This window comes from Schistocerca serialis, chromosome 2 (genome assembly GCF_023864345.2).
Source record: "Schistocerca serialis cubense isolate TAMUIC-IGC-003099 chromosome 2, iqSchSeri2.2, whole genome shotgun sequence".
Lineage (NCBI taxonomy): Eukaryota > Metazoa > Arthropoda > Insecta > Orthoptera > Acrididae > Schistocerca > Schistocerca serialis.
Genome location: NC_064639.1, coordinates 304,649,719 through 304,664,078, shown reverse-complemented (window position 1 = coordinate 304,664,078; position 14,360 = coordinate 304,649,719). Strand labels below are relative to the sequence as shown.

Sequence of the window (14,360 nt, the reverse complement as noted above, 5' to 3'; positions counted from 1 at the left end):
TTGCAACTTTTGTAGTAGCTAGTACATTGACTGAAATAATGTTTCTGAAAATACTATATATGTTCAAAGTGAACTCCATCATTTGTGTAAGTAACGACATGTCAACGCTCATCTTACCGCAATATGAATTATTCACCACAATCACTCTTATATTTACCGGCAGTAGCAGTCCCGTCTGCCTTTCCGTTGCAAAAGGATTATCACTGCATGTCCAATCATCTACTACATATTCATTGCGAAGCAGTTGTTTCATTTACCGAGCCACAATAATAACATTAACACTAACATTAACAAGTGGTTGATTTTATAGCGAAAAATAAATGATTTTCATTTTTTATGTTGTTTTATTTGCTGCACATGATACATTATACACTGAAGGGCCAAAGAAACTGGCATAGGCATGTGTAATCAAATACAGAGATATGAAAACAGACAGAATACGTTACTGCTGTGGGCAATGCCTATATAAGACAACAAGTGTCTGGCGCAGTTGTTAAATCGGTTACTGCTGTTACAATGGCAAGTTATCAAGATTTAAGTGAGTTTGAACGTGCGATAGGCTTCTTCGAGGTAACGATGAAGTGGGGATTTTCTCGTACGTACATGTCACGAGTGTAACGTGAATATCAGGAATCTGGTAAAACTTCAAATCTCCGAAATGGCTGCGGCCGGAAAAAGATACTGCAAAAACGGGAGCAACAACTGAAGAGGATCCCTCAACGTGACGGAAGTGCAGCTCTACCGCAAATTGCTGCAAATTTCAATGCTGGACCATCAACAAGTGTCAGCGTGCGAACCATTCAACGAAGCGTCATCGATATGGGCTTTCGGAGCCAAAGGCCCACTCGTGTACCCTTTATAACCGCACGTTACAGAGCTTTACGCCTCGCCTGGGTCCGTCAACAAAGACACAGGACTGTTGATGACTGGAAACATGTTGCGTGGTCGGACGAGTCTCGTTTCAAATTGTATCGAGCGGGTGGAAGTGTCCGGGTATGGAGACAACCTCATGAATCCATGTACTCTGCATGTCAGCAGGGGACTGTTCGAGCTGGTGGAGGCTCTGTAATGATGTGGCGCGCGTGCAGTTGGAGTGATGTGTGACCTCTGATACCTTCAGATACGACTCTGAAAGGTGACAAGTACGTAAGCGTCCTGTCTGATCATCTGCATTGGGCATTCCGACGGACTTGGGCAATTCCATCAGAACAATGCGACACGCCATAAGTCCAGAACTGCTACAGAGTGGCTCCAGGAACAGTCTTCTGAATTTAAATACTTCCGTTGGCCACCAAACTCCCCAGACATGAACATTATTGAGCATCCAGAACTAAATTTTCACTCTGCAGCGGAGTGTGCGCTGATATGAAACTTCCTGGCAGATTAAAACTGTGTGCCGGACCGAGACTCTTTGGTAGAGCACTTTCCCGCGAAATCCAAAGGTCACGAGTTCGAGTCTCGGTCCGGCACTCAGTCTGCCAGGAAGTTTTATTATTGAGCATATCTGGGATGCCTTGCGACGTGCTGTTCGGAAGAGATCTCCACCCCCTCGTTCTCTTACGGATTTATGGACAGCCCTGCAGGGTTCATGGTGTCAGTTCCCTCCAGCACTACTTTAGACATTAGTCGAGTCCATGCCACGTCGTGTTGCGGCGCTTCTGGGTGCTCGCGGAGGCCCTACGAAGTCTTAGGCAGGTGTACCAGTTTTTGGCTCTTCAGTGTACTACATACGCATGTTTTGTTAACCTTAAAATCAGAAATTACAGTACACTGAAAGAAACATTCAGTGCAACATCACTCGTAAAATTCTCCTGTTGGCCGGATAATGATGTCGTGAACCTGAAACAAATTAAACACATTAGTTAAGAGGGGAAGTAAGGAAGAAATTAATGATAATGCCAAATACATTCGGTTTTCATAGCTGCTCTTTTTTCATTGGCTTAGAGCAGTAGTGGTGGACGTTTTTTACCTATAGCCCCCTTCGGTATCTCTGATAGCAGTAAAATTTTCTATCTGCTCATTGGCCCCACAATAATGGTGGTTTATAAAGTAGGGAAGTAACCGTACTTGGAAGAAATGATAAAGCAGAGTTATTGCAAGTTAAAGCGTGTAACTGTTACTATTTAGCAATTATTTTATGTCAAATTTTTATGGAAAGCTAATGGAAATGCTTTTAACACCCAAACCGCCTACGACCCACCATGAACGCCAAAACGCCCACTAGTGGGCAGCAGGGGCCAGGTTGAGTACCACTGACTTATTCTATGACGTAGCATTGGAACAGTGACAGAGGATGACATCAGAAACTCCTTCCACTGTTGGCTGGGTATATGCTGCCGAATGCTTATGGAGTAAACGTTACGTTTTCTTTATTGTGGGCTCCAGGCAGGGCCGTGGTCGGTGTACAGCACGGCGGCTCCCTGTGCCACGTGGCTGCCCACCGGCAGTGGCCGGCCGTGACACGTGGACCTGTTAAGACTCAAACCAGCAGGCGCGACGTCACTTCCGCCGCTAGCATGCACTGTGGGTTCCCTTCCACCGTTCACGTTTGCTCTCATTACGGCGCAAACCACGACGGATATGTCAAATGAAAGAGGAGATCAAAGTAATTCTGTCAGCATGCAGTCGAGATTTACAATTCATATGTATGAGAAGATACAACTCCGAGAAGATGTATGTACCTGAACTTCAGCATGTAATTAACAACTTTAGTAATACTTATTTACAAAAGAGATCAAGCACTAATTGTAGCTCTTAGTATCGCACCTTGGTTGAACTACTCACATGTATCATATCATAATTAATTGAGCTGTGAGACACTTTTTTAATTTAACTTTAATTAAAATCTGCATCTAATTTAATATATGATACATATGCCATTAGCAATGCAGCATGTCTTAGTGGTCATAATGACAAACCTCGTCCAACATCTGGTCCGTACGATTTTCCTTCTGTTAATTTGCTGTTTATTTATTTGCGTAGTTTCGCCTGCAAGCTAAAAACTACTTCACCTAGCATAATTCTGAGTAGTTCAATGGAAAGAAGAGGAAAAATCCAATAACAATATGGCGCCATATGCATATTTACTGTAATAAGTTACAGCACAGAGATTACGAACTGATTTTCAGCACCGCAACAAATTTTGCATTTATTTAACTTTAAATTTTGGGCTAACTAGTGCACGTAAAAATAAACGTATGGTTTCTGTCCTGCTTAGAATTTTAGTGCACAGGTAATGGCGCAATCAAATTTTATATATCATACATGTATTAAAAGTTGTGAATCAGGCTGTTGAACGTACAACATATCAAGTGACGTAGATTCTGGGTGTTTCCATGAGGGGGGAGGTCTGGGGCCTTAAAAGGGCGACAGTCATCTCGCAGTCGCTCACAGTTTGGTATGAAGCTCAAGACGCAAGAGCTATGTTGGTATGGGTGGTATATCACCGGTCGTTTGCTGCTTGCGTAAATATTGGACGACTACCACTCCATAATTACAAGTTTTATAAGTAATCTTTAAACTGCCCATACCTGCAGTATTAAAAAACTTTAATTGGAAATTTTCGAACATTTCTTAAATAAGGTAATTTGAAGTAGCAGTAGAAAACTCACCTGAACCCTTGGGGGCTGGGAAAGCATGTAGACCACGGCTTTTGCTATGTCTTCCGCTTCCAGGTAAGGCATTGTCTTGAACGTCTGTGCCCACCTTTCAGACTGGTTCATCGCATTGGTTTTCACGGCCCCTGGAGAAATTTGCTGCAAACAGAGGAATTAATTGTTAGTGTTCCATATATGTACAATGATAAGGTGATGTTTGTAATTCTGTTTTCGATACGAAGGAATGTTTTATGTATTGTAAAAAATATTGCAATTTTTAATGGTTACAGAATTATACAAGCGTAAGCGCGGAAGACCACGACGTTCTTGGACAGACCACATAAATGGAGTAATGGAAAATCAATGCATCGACAAGGAAGATGCGCTGGATAAAGGGGCTTGGCGGAGAGCAGCAGGAATACAACAAGATGTTGTTACTAATTAATCTTTTTAATCCTGTAATAATAATAATAATAATCTTTTAATGAATGGTATCCATACTTTTTTTTAAATTCAAGCCAATGTAATTCAGACACAGGACGACAACATGGTTTGTTATTATACCTACCGTGGGAAAGGTATCTTTTTGCTAAACATACCTATACTTGAGCTCAAATCTTTTCTTCTAAGCCAGAGTAATACCCACGCTTAGCGATTTTGACAAAATTATGTCTGAGACGGAGACTCTAAGTCGCCTTTCCCATGGGAAGGTCAAATATGTGGCTTAGAGTCTCCATATAGCACACAGTTTTGTTACATATGTGCTTGTCTACTACTTGTCTATTACTGCAAAATATATTTTTCACTAGCACACTGGACTCACATTCGGGAGGACGACGGTTCAATCCCGTCTCCAGCCATCCTGATTTAGGTTTTCCGTGATTTCCCTAAATCGTTTCAGGCAAATGCCGAGATGGTTCCTTTGAAAGGGCACGGCCGATTTCCTTCCCAATCCTTCCCTAACCCGAGCTTGCGCTATGTCTCTAATGACCTCGTTGTCGATGGGACGTTAAACACTAACCACCACCACCTATATTTTTCACTGTTCATATGTAACGTTGTTGGTAAAACTTACAATTACCAAAATTATGTTTTTGTGTTCATTATGAAGGTGGAACTTATTTTACAGCCGATATATCACTTAATTGTAGATTACAGGCTTTGTAACGATAAGACACGTACTTCGAAACTAGATGCCTATGTGTATTACGACCATAATTTATTGATTATGAATTCCAGAATAAAACTCAATAAAATACACAGACGTAGGAAATTAATTCCAATGCCAAAGAAAGCACTAACTGACAGTAGCAAATACTACCGAACCGTCATTCCAATAAGTCATGGTTGAAAGACACGAGCGCAAGTTATTTACGGAAGAAAGGGAAAACCTGGTAGACTCAACCTTGTGGAAGGTCAGTTTGAATTCCAGAAAGGTGGAGGAACACTCGTGGGAATACTGACTTTACGACGTGTCCTACAAGATAGCCTGAAGAAAGACAAGTCTGCTATATAGCATTCATAGAATATTTTGACATTATTTACTGGAATACACTATTTGAAACTCTGAGAGTAGCGGGAATAAAATACAAGGAGCAAAATGTTATTTACGACTTGTACAGAAGCCAGACTGCAGTTATAGGAATCGAAGGACACGAAAGGGAAGCAGAAGTTAAAAAGGGTCGATGAAAGAGATGAAGCCAAAGTTCAGGATGAAGAAATAAAAACTTTGACGTTTAGCGATGACATCATAATGCTGTCAGAAACAGCAGAAGTCTTGGAAGAGCAGTTAACGGAATGGATAGTATTTTGAAAACACACAATGAGAACAAGTAATAGAATGTTGTCGAATTATATCAGGCGATGCTGAAGAAATTGGATTAGGAAGTGAGACACTAAGAGCAGTAGATGAGTTTTATTTGGGCACCAAAATGACTGGCGATGGCCGAAGTAGATAAAATACAAAATGCGGACTGCCGATAGAAAGGAGGGCATTTCCGAAAAGCAGAAATCTGTTAACATTTAATATAGATTAAAATGTTTGGAAGTATTTTCTGTAGGTACTAGTCTGGAATGTGGCTTTTTATGGAAGCAATACGTGCATATTAAACAGCAATTGCAAGAAGAGAATAGACGCTTTTGAAATGTGGTGGTACAGGAGAATGTTGAACACTGGACGGGTGGTTCGGATAATTAATAACGAGGTAACGAGTCGAACTGGGGAAAAATGAAGTGCATGACGCAGGTTAACTAAAAGAACGGAATTATTGATTGGACACATTGGAAAATTTGGAACTTTGTGGTAAGATATGGGACCAAAGTGCTGAGGTTGTCGGCCCCTAAGCTTACACAGTACTTAATCTAACTTAAACTAAATTACGCTAAGGACAACATACACACACCCATGCCCGCGGGAGGACTCGAACCTCCGACGGGAGGAGCAGCGCGAACTGTGACAGGTCGCCCTGGACACTTTCTGAGACACATAAAGAAGGAAAGTGTATGTTGGTAAAAATTGTAGAGGAAGAACAAAGCTTGACTACAACAACCGTGGTCAAACGGATGTTGGTTGCAGTAGTTGTTCAGAGAAGTGCTCAGGATAGCTTAGCATGGATAATTGCACAGAACCAGTCTTCGGACTGAAGACCACAGTGACAACACGTTAATCAAAGAATTTCTAGGTACGTATATGTTACTGACAGGACGAGAAATGTTGTCTTACCCCAACACGAATATTGCTCTTTTTGGCGACGAGGTCCTTCCTGAGTCCTTCAGCCATGACCCTCACGGCTGATTTGTTGGCTGAGTGCATCCCGAGGCCGTCACTCAGCGTCGGGATATGGGCCGAAATGCTGGAAAGGAAAGTCACTCATACAGCGTCGCCGAAGCTCAGGTTGCTCCGCATCAAATTCAAATTCTGCGAAGTGCTGTGAAATTAATGGCAGAGCAAAGGAGGGCGGCAATATTGACTACCAGTCTGCCTCTACGCGAGCTGTAATTAATCTAGCCTTGTCTTCGCAGTGCCTATGACAACGATACGTCGGGGGTGCTAGTGTATTCCTAGACTCCTCAACATTGGCTCTTGAAATTTTGTAGCTAGTCTTTCGCGGGATAGTCTGTGTCTGTCTTCACGTGCCCAACAGTTCCGCTGTTTCATCGTCCTACCAAGAAACCGAAGTCTGCCACGTGCCTTATCTCCTACTGAGCCTATGCGATCATTCCTTTTCATATCGCGACAAATCCCTACGTCAAGATATTTGTATGATTTAAAAAAAAAAAAAAAAAAACAGACATAATGTTTGATGGGATAACCGCAGCATGCGAAGGTTGCTGTGTATGGACGGGTTACTCCTGTAACCGAAATTGCAGATCTGAAGATGGTTCTAGAGGAACCGAGACCGGACATGTGAATAAACATTTTTTGCAATCAAGACGAATTATAAATAACATTGGATATTTGTATGAGTCGACTGTTTCCAGCTGTGACTCATAGTAATTGTACTAATAGGATATTTTGTTTATGCATTTTGTAAAGTGCACAGTTCTATATTTTTGAATATTTAAAGCAAGTAACCAATCATAGCATCTCTTTGAAACCTTATCATTATCCTACTGGACATTTCTGCCGTTTCTTTTCAGGTAGTACGTCGTTTCAGATAACTGCCTCATCTGCAGAAAGTGTGACTTTACGGTAATGTCTGCCAGATCATCAATAAATAACGCGAATAGCAAGGATCCCAACACACTTCTCTGGGCAGACTGAAGTTACTTTTACATCTGTAGATGACTCTCTACCCAACATGTTGGAACCTCCTCACCAAACAATTCTTAATCCTTTCACAAGTATCGTTTGATACTCCATATTGTCGACCTTTCTGTAATAAGTGCTGGTGCGATACAACGTGAAATGCCTTCCAGAAGGTAATAAAAATAGCATGCCACTCGTTGGTCCAATCCTTCGTTTTCGCGATGTGATATGAGAAAAGCGCGAGTTGGGTTCTCATGACCGATGTTCGGAAGTCCAAGCCAATTAAAAAATGGTTCAAATGGCTCTAAGCACTATGGCACTTAACATCTGAGGTCATCAGTCCCGTAGACTTAGAACTACTTAAACCTAACTAACCTAAGGACATCACACACATCCGTGCCCGAGGCAGGATTCGAACCTGAGACCGTAGCAGCAGCGCAGTTCCGGACTGAAGCGCCTAGAACAGCTCGGCCACAGCGACCGGCTCACGCCGATTAGAATAGGGGAAGCCATTCTGTTCTAGATACCTCATAACGTTTCATTTCAGAACCGTAATGTATCCTCTCCCTCCAGTGAGGATTTTTGTGATTTTTAAATTTAAATAAGAATGTACCATGCTGACGAAGGGAAGACAAATCACAACGCCAACGAGAAAAGAAAACGTACAGTTATGAAAATTGGGAAGAAGACGTTGAACCTTACACTATTTTTGTGGTATAAAATGAATTTATAAGAGATTATTTCTTTACTCTTGCGGGTTTTGCTACAGGACCAGAAGTGGTCGTTGGTGACGTAAGACTGTGTCATTGTTTTCAGTGCAAAGAAATAGCCTGCATAGTAATAATAATAATAATTACAATTAGACATCGTTAAAAATATAGGTTCAATTTACAAATGTCGGAATGTGAAAACGACAGCGCGCTTATGACGAGTGATCATTGTGTCACAAAACTGACTACTCCTAACTAATTTAAAAGGCCAAAAGTATACGAAATATTTCATTTTACAGGAATGACAGGGTAATGCACTTCACAACCAAAATAAAGTCGTAAATGGCGTACAACAGAAATCATGGTACCAGAATGATACAACATTCTAATAGTGAGGTCCGAAGAAAGAGAAAAAGAGGAAAGACTGTCATTTCTCTTATTTTTTAAGAAAAATGATCGAAAATTTCATAGGTGGTTATGGCATCGAAATATAATTACTAATGCATTTTAAAGCTACATCTATGAAAATTGCTAACTGACTTCTCGCTTAGAAGCAAAAAAAAGGAAACATCTTTCAGTGGTTTTGGAAATTCAGCCCCCTAAAGAGGTGAAATTGGGGATGAAAATTTTAAGATATTATTTCATTATGAAAGCATTTTCAAACCTAAATCAGCGAAAATTTGTATTTGGGTCCTCTGTTAGTAATAAAAATCACATGTTTCACGGGTTTTGAAAATCCAGTCTCACAAAGTATGAAATAGTGGATAAGTATTTTTAAGAAAATATTTCGTCATTTAAAAAAAAATTTGAATATAGTTTTATGAAAACTGTTACTTCACTTCTCGATTAGGTATAAAAAAATATGTGTTAGAGGACGAAAGTTTTTATTGAAATATCACCGCAAGAACGCAAAAGTCATGACTAACCAAAAACGTTGGACTCCAGCTACCAGAATCGCTTTTTGGGAGGAAGTACAATCGGAAAAAACCATTCTTCTATGGCTTTAATTGGCGTGAAAAGTTTAGAAGGTTTTAAAACTTGTAACTTATAAACTCGATTAATGAAAAAGAAAAACCCTCTGTGCATACCACACAGTCTATGCAAGCGAAGCAGCGAACGATAAGCTAGTTATTTAACAAAATAGTTAAGAAAAATTTCCCAGTATTCTTTCTGCAGCTCTCGTAGGTGCCCGACCTTTATTGATCGTTTCCATACGAACTCAGTATTGTCGAGAAATACCGTAAAACACTGTTCACCAGGTAGATTTTTAGCAACTGTAATAAAATAGTGCAGGTCACATTTTTCTTGTAAGTTGTATGAAAGGTGCCGATGCGTTATGTTTACAGTGCGCTTTTAATTTCATCCGTAACAGTTTTATAGCGTTACTAGCCGACTGTAATATTCTATAACCGTGGATCAAAAGTTAGTGTTCGGAATCATACTCTTGTCAGTAGATATTTTGATACTTTTTATTAGTGTCAGCATCATTCAGCAAGTGTTAAAGAGAATTACGGAATAAAATTGTTGATGTCAGGCATCTTCCCTGGTTCCAAAGTAACACATGTTGTCACTAGCGTTTCTATCATAGGATGAAAAATTCCCACTCCCACTCAGACACTAATCAACAGCGATATTCAGAAAGATTTAATAATTAGTACTAACAGCTCGACTAACACTATTTTAAACCAATTAACGGACATATACGTACGTTTTCCGTTGTATCATGCATCCTTGGTGTGTGACATACAGCATTAGAACCATATATCTACTACCGATACCCTCGGAAAAAGTACACAAAAGTAATTACTCTTCAGTTAAAGATATTCCTACGACAGTTTTGCAGACAAGAAGCTATCAGCCCATAAAACACGCCGGGATGACCTGTGTAGTCTCATTTGTAAAATTAATACAGATCAAGTGAGTATTCACAAGAAAATATAAGTGCCTTTGCTACAATTTTTAGGTCTGAAGCAGAAACTCAACCAATAGTGTTTAGCAATATTTTACAGATAAAGAAACGAGATAACACTTAGTTGTCAAAATATCTTTGTTTTAATAGCTGCAACTTCGAGCACTTGACAAGTACGCAATTTTCAATCTAAATCCACAATAGTTCGAGTGTGTCAGTCGGTATGAGTAAGGACTCTTAGGACTTATGTTGATCCATTAATATATTTTGTCCTGCTCTGTGTCAAGAGACGACATATTTTGCAGATTTAGATCAGGTCTTGCATCCGTGTAAGAAGCCTGAAGTTCGAACCACTTGGGACTGAAATCGAAAGTACACTCCTGGAAATGGAAAAAAGAACACATTGACACCGGTGTGTCAGACCCACCATACTTGCTCCGGACACTGCGAGAGGGCTGTACAAGCAATGATCACACGCACGGCACAGCGGACACACCAGGAACCGCGGTTTTGGCCGTCGAATGGCGCTAGCTGCGCAGCATTTGTGCACCGCCGCCGTCAGTGTCAGCCAGTTTGCCGTGGCATACGGAGCTCCATCGCAGTCTTTAACACTGGTAGCATGCCGCGACAGCGTGGACGTGAACCGTATGTGAAGTTGACGGACTTTGAGCGAGGCCGTATAGTGGGCATGCGGGAGGCCGGGTGGACGTACCGCCGAATTGCTCAACACGTGGGGCGTGAGGTCTCCACAGTACATCGATGTTGTCGCCAGTGGTCGGCGGAAGGTGCACGTGCCCGTCGACCTGGGACCGGACCGCAGCGACGCACGGATGCACGCCAAGACCGTAGGATCCTACGCAGTGCCGTAGGGGACCGCACCGCCACTTCCCAGCAAATTAGGGACACTGTTGCTCCTGGGGTATCGGCGAGGACCATTCGCAACCGTCTCCATGAAGCTGGGCTACGGTCCCGCACACCGTTAGGCCGTCTTCCGCTCACGCCCCAACATCGTGCAGCCCGCCTCCAGTGGTGTCGCGACAGGCGTGAATGGAGGGACGAATGGAGACGTGTCGTCTTCAGCGATGAGAGTCGCTTCTGCCTTGGTGCCAATGATGGTCGTATGCGTGTTTGGCGCCGTGCAGGTGAGCGCCACAATCAGGACTGCATACGACCGAGGCACACAGGGACAACACCCGGCATCATGGTGTGGGGAGCGATCTCCTACACTGGCCGTACACCACTGGTGATCGTCGAGGGGACACTGAATAGTGCACGGTACATCCAAACCGTCATCGAACCCATCGTTCTACCATTCCTAGACCGGCAAGGGAACTTGCTGTTCCAACAGGACAATGCACGTCCGCATGTATCCCGTGCCACCCAACGTGCTCTAGAAGGTGTAAGTCAACTACCCTGGCCAGCAAGATCTCCGGATCTGTCCCCCATTGAGCATGTTTGGGACTGGATGAAGCGTCGTCTCACGCGGTCTGCACGTCCAGCACGAACGCTGGTCCAACTGAGGCGCCAGGTGGAAATGGCATGGCAAGCCGTTCCACAGGACTACATCCAGCACCTCTACGATCGTCTCCATGGGAGAATAGCAGCCTGCATTGCTGCGAAAGGTGGATATACACTGTACTAGTGCCGACATTGTGCATGCTCTGTTGCCTGTGTCTATGTGCCTGTGGTTCTGTCAGTGTGATCATGTGATGTATCTGACCCCAGGGATGTGTCAATAAAGTTTCCCCTTCCTGGGACAATGAATTCACGGTGTTCTTATTTCAATTTCCAGGAGTGTATTTAAATTTGGCATCAATGAACGCAGCTAGGTCGAAAAAGAACTTCTTTCTTGTGTGAAATATCATAATGTACCATTGACACCCACACTTTATGTACAAATGTATACGGACGTCGTATGACAACAAAGAGTGTAGCAACGTTCATCATCAGTATCGAGATTGCGAACTCTTTACGTCAGTAAGCATTTGATTATTGGTTACCAAGAATTTTGGGAACGTTAGTATCACTAAAAGAAGAAAAGTAGTATATATCTAAATGTCAACAAGGATGTAAAGTACTGCTTGGGTGACAGATGAATCACTACTAGAATTAGTCCCACTACAGTCACTACTGCAGCATCTACTTACCAAATTATTCACAGAAGTTTGTACATGTGTGTGTGTGTGTGTGTGTGTGTGTGTGTGTGTGTGCATGGCCGCTTGTAGGGGCCTCATCAAAGTCCTGGCTCCTACCTGCTTACGTGAAAGTGTGTGTGTGTGTGTGTGTGGGTAGGAGGTGTGGGAGGGGGGAGTGGGGGCGGTCGCCTTTAGGAGCCTCATCATCTACCTGCTTACGTGTGTGTGTGTGTGTGTGTGTTACGAGCGTCGCCACGTAAGCGCTGGCTCCTACCTGCTGATGTGGATGATGAAGCCGTCGTCGACGCCCCTCCTCATCATGTCCTGGACCGCCTCCCTAGTACAGATGGCCAGGCCAAGCTCGTTCACCTCGAACATCTGTCTCCAGTGTTCTGTTTTACCGGCTGTAAAAGTCAACACAGTTGAACATCAGTCACTTTTCTAAATATGGTTACATAATTTAAATCGCAGTTTGGCGCAACAATTTCAGAGCAAGAAGCAGGTTATAAAAGTATGCTTAAAAAAAGAAATCTATCAAGAACAAGTTAAAAGGAGCCGTGGTACGTGTTGTGCTAATGTTGAATTTTCATTGTTCATGACTCGTTACTTTGGTTTTAAGGTTCGCCATATTAGAGGGAGTGAGAATGAAGTAGCCGACGCTCTGAGTCGCGTATTTTCAGGCCATTCTCCGGAAGATGAGGAATCAGTAGAACCTATCCTTGAGACCAATTTTCTTCTGTCCGAAACTCCTGGGCTATTCTGTGACCTAGCCGCCAAACAGGCCCAAGATCCGCGCTGGGGACCCATCAGGCAACAATTGGCTGATGGAGAGGTTGTCCCGGGTTATTGTCTTCGAAAGGGGAGTCTCTGTAGACAGGAAGATCAGGATCAATTTAAAGTATGTGTCCCTCAGGAGTTAATTGGCATGGTACTTAGGTCTTTCACGATTCGGCCGTTGGGGGACATTTAGGATTCTATAAAACTCTGAACCGCGTTCGTGAAAGTATGTTTTGGCCCAAGCTCTACCGGGACGTTAGGCAATTCGTAGGGGACTGTGTTCGATGTAGGCGTGCCAAACCGGATGCGGGTCCGAGCAAGGGGTTGTTACAGTCAGGTAGGGAAGAGTACCCCCTGGATCGGATTTTTATCAATTACATCGGCCCTCTGCCCCGTACTAAAAGAGGAAACAGGTACATACTGGTTGTTGTTGATGCCTTCACCCGTTTCACGTGGGTTCTGCCCACTCGTGGCGTTACTGCCGAAATTACGGTGCAACAGCTGTCTAGGATCATCTCCTGGTTTGGGCCTCCAACAACGCTCCCACCTTCTTATCTAAGGTGTTGAAAGGGTTTTGCCTTGCTAATGGGATCAAACACATCGCAACTACTCCCTATTATCTGAAGTCATCCTTCGCAGAGGGTGTCAATCGGAATTTGAAGGCCGCTCTCTGCATTTATCATTCACGAACACCTACGCATTGGGATGCTACCTTACCCTGGCTAAGCCAAGCCTTCAACTCTGCCAGGCATGAGTCCACGGGCACTGCACCTAGCCGTTTAATGTTTGCTTATGTCCCGAACTCGCCACTCTCCAATTTATGGGACATTAACGTCCTTCATCCACGCCAGGTTACTCCAGCGAGTTTACGGGAAAATTGGAAACGGGCTAATATCGATCTGGCCCACCGGCGCCAAGCCACTCGGTATAACAAAGGTAAGGTCGGGGATCTCGTGTTCGTCAGGGATGTTGCTGGCGGTACCGGGTTTGGTCCAAATGGCAAGCTTATGCCACGATTCAGGGGCCCGCGCCGGATACTGAAAATCATTAGTCCGGTCAACCTTGTAGTCAAGGATCTCTCGTCTGGCCGTAATTCCAGGGTGCATCTCAGTCAGGTTAAACCAGGTTAAACTCAGGAACCGGGGTACCCCACAGTCTGCCGCGGTTCCTAACAAACCCCCCACCCCCCCACCCCCGGTCATCTTTGTGGGGGGGAGATTGATCCGGTGGGTTTCTGGCGCCAGGCGATATCGTTTCTTACTTCCATCTTTGATCGTTGTCCATGTGCCTTGTTCTCTTTGCGTCTTTGAGGCAGGATTTTTATGGTGGCGCGCGTGCGCAAGTCGAGGAGGGTGGGTCCGCGCATGAACCGAGTCAGTCTGTGACGTGACGTGCTTTCGATGTTGTCGTTGTGCGGAGTGGCCGACACGATGTCACGTGGCACGGCCGTATGCCGTGAGGACCAGTTGAGTTGGAGCAACGAAA

General features: G+C 43.6%; 1 protein-coding gene across 1 annotated transcript in view; it reads right to left on the bottom strand.

Annotated features, from left to right (window-relative positions):
* Positions 1 to 324: 324 nt before the first annotated feature.
* The window catches only part of LOC126457076 (dehydrogenase/reductase SDR family member 11-like), a 49,011-nt gene continuing 34,975 nt past the window's right edge, over positions 325 to 14,360 (bottom strand). The window contains exons 3-6 of the mRNA XM_050093077.1: positions 12,373 to 12,502; positions 6,319 to 6,448; positions 3,612 to 3,755; positions 325 to 1,839 (exon numbers count right to left, since the gene is read on the bottom strand). Of these exons, the coding sequence (XP_049949034.1) occupies positions 1,795 to 1,839; positions 3,612 to 3,755; positions 6,319 to 6,448; positions 12,373 to 12,502 (449 nt within the window). The 3' untranslated portion in view covers positions 325 to 1,794. The remainder of the gene's footprint in view (positions 1,840 to 3,611; positions 3,756 to 6,318; positions 6,449 to 12,372; positions 12,503 to 14,360) is intronic.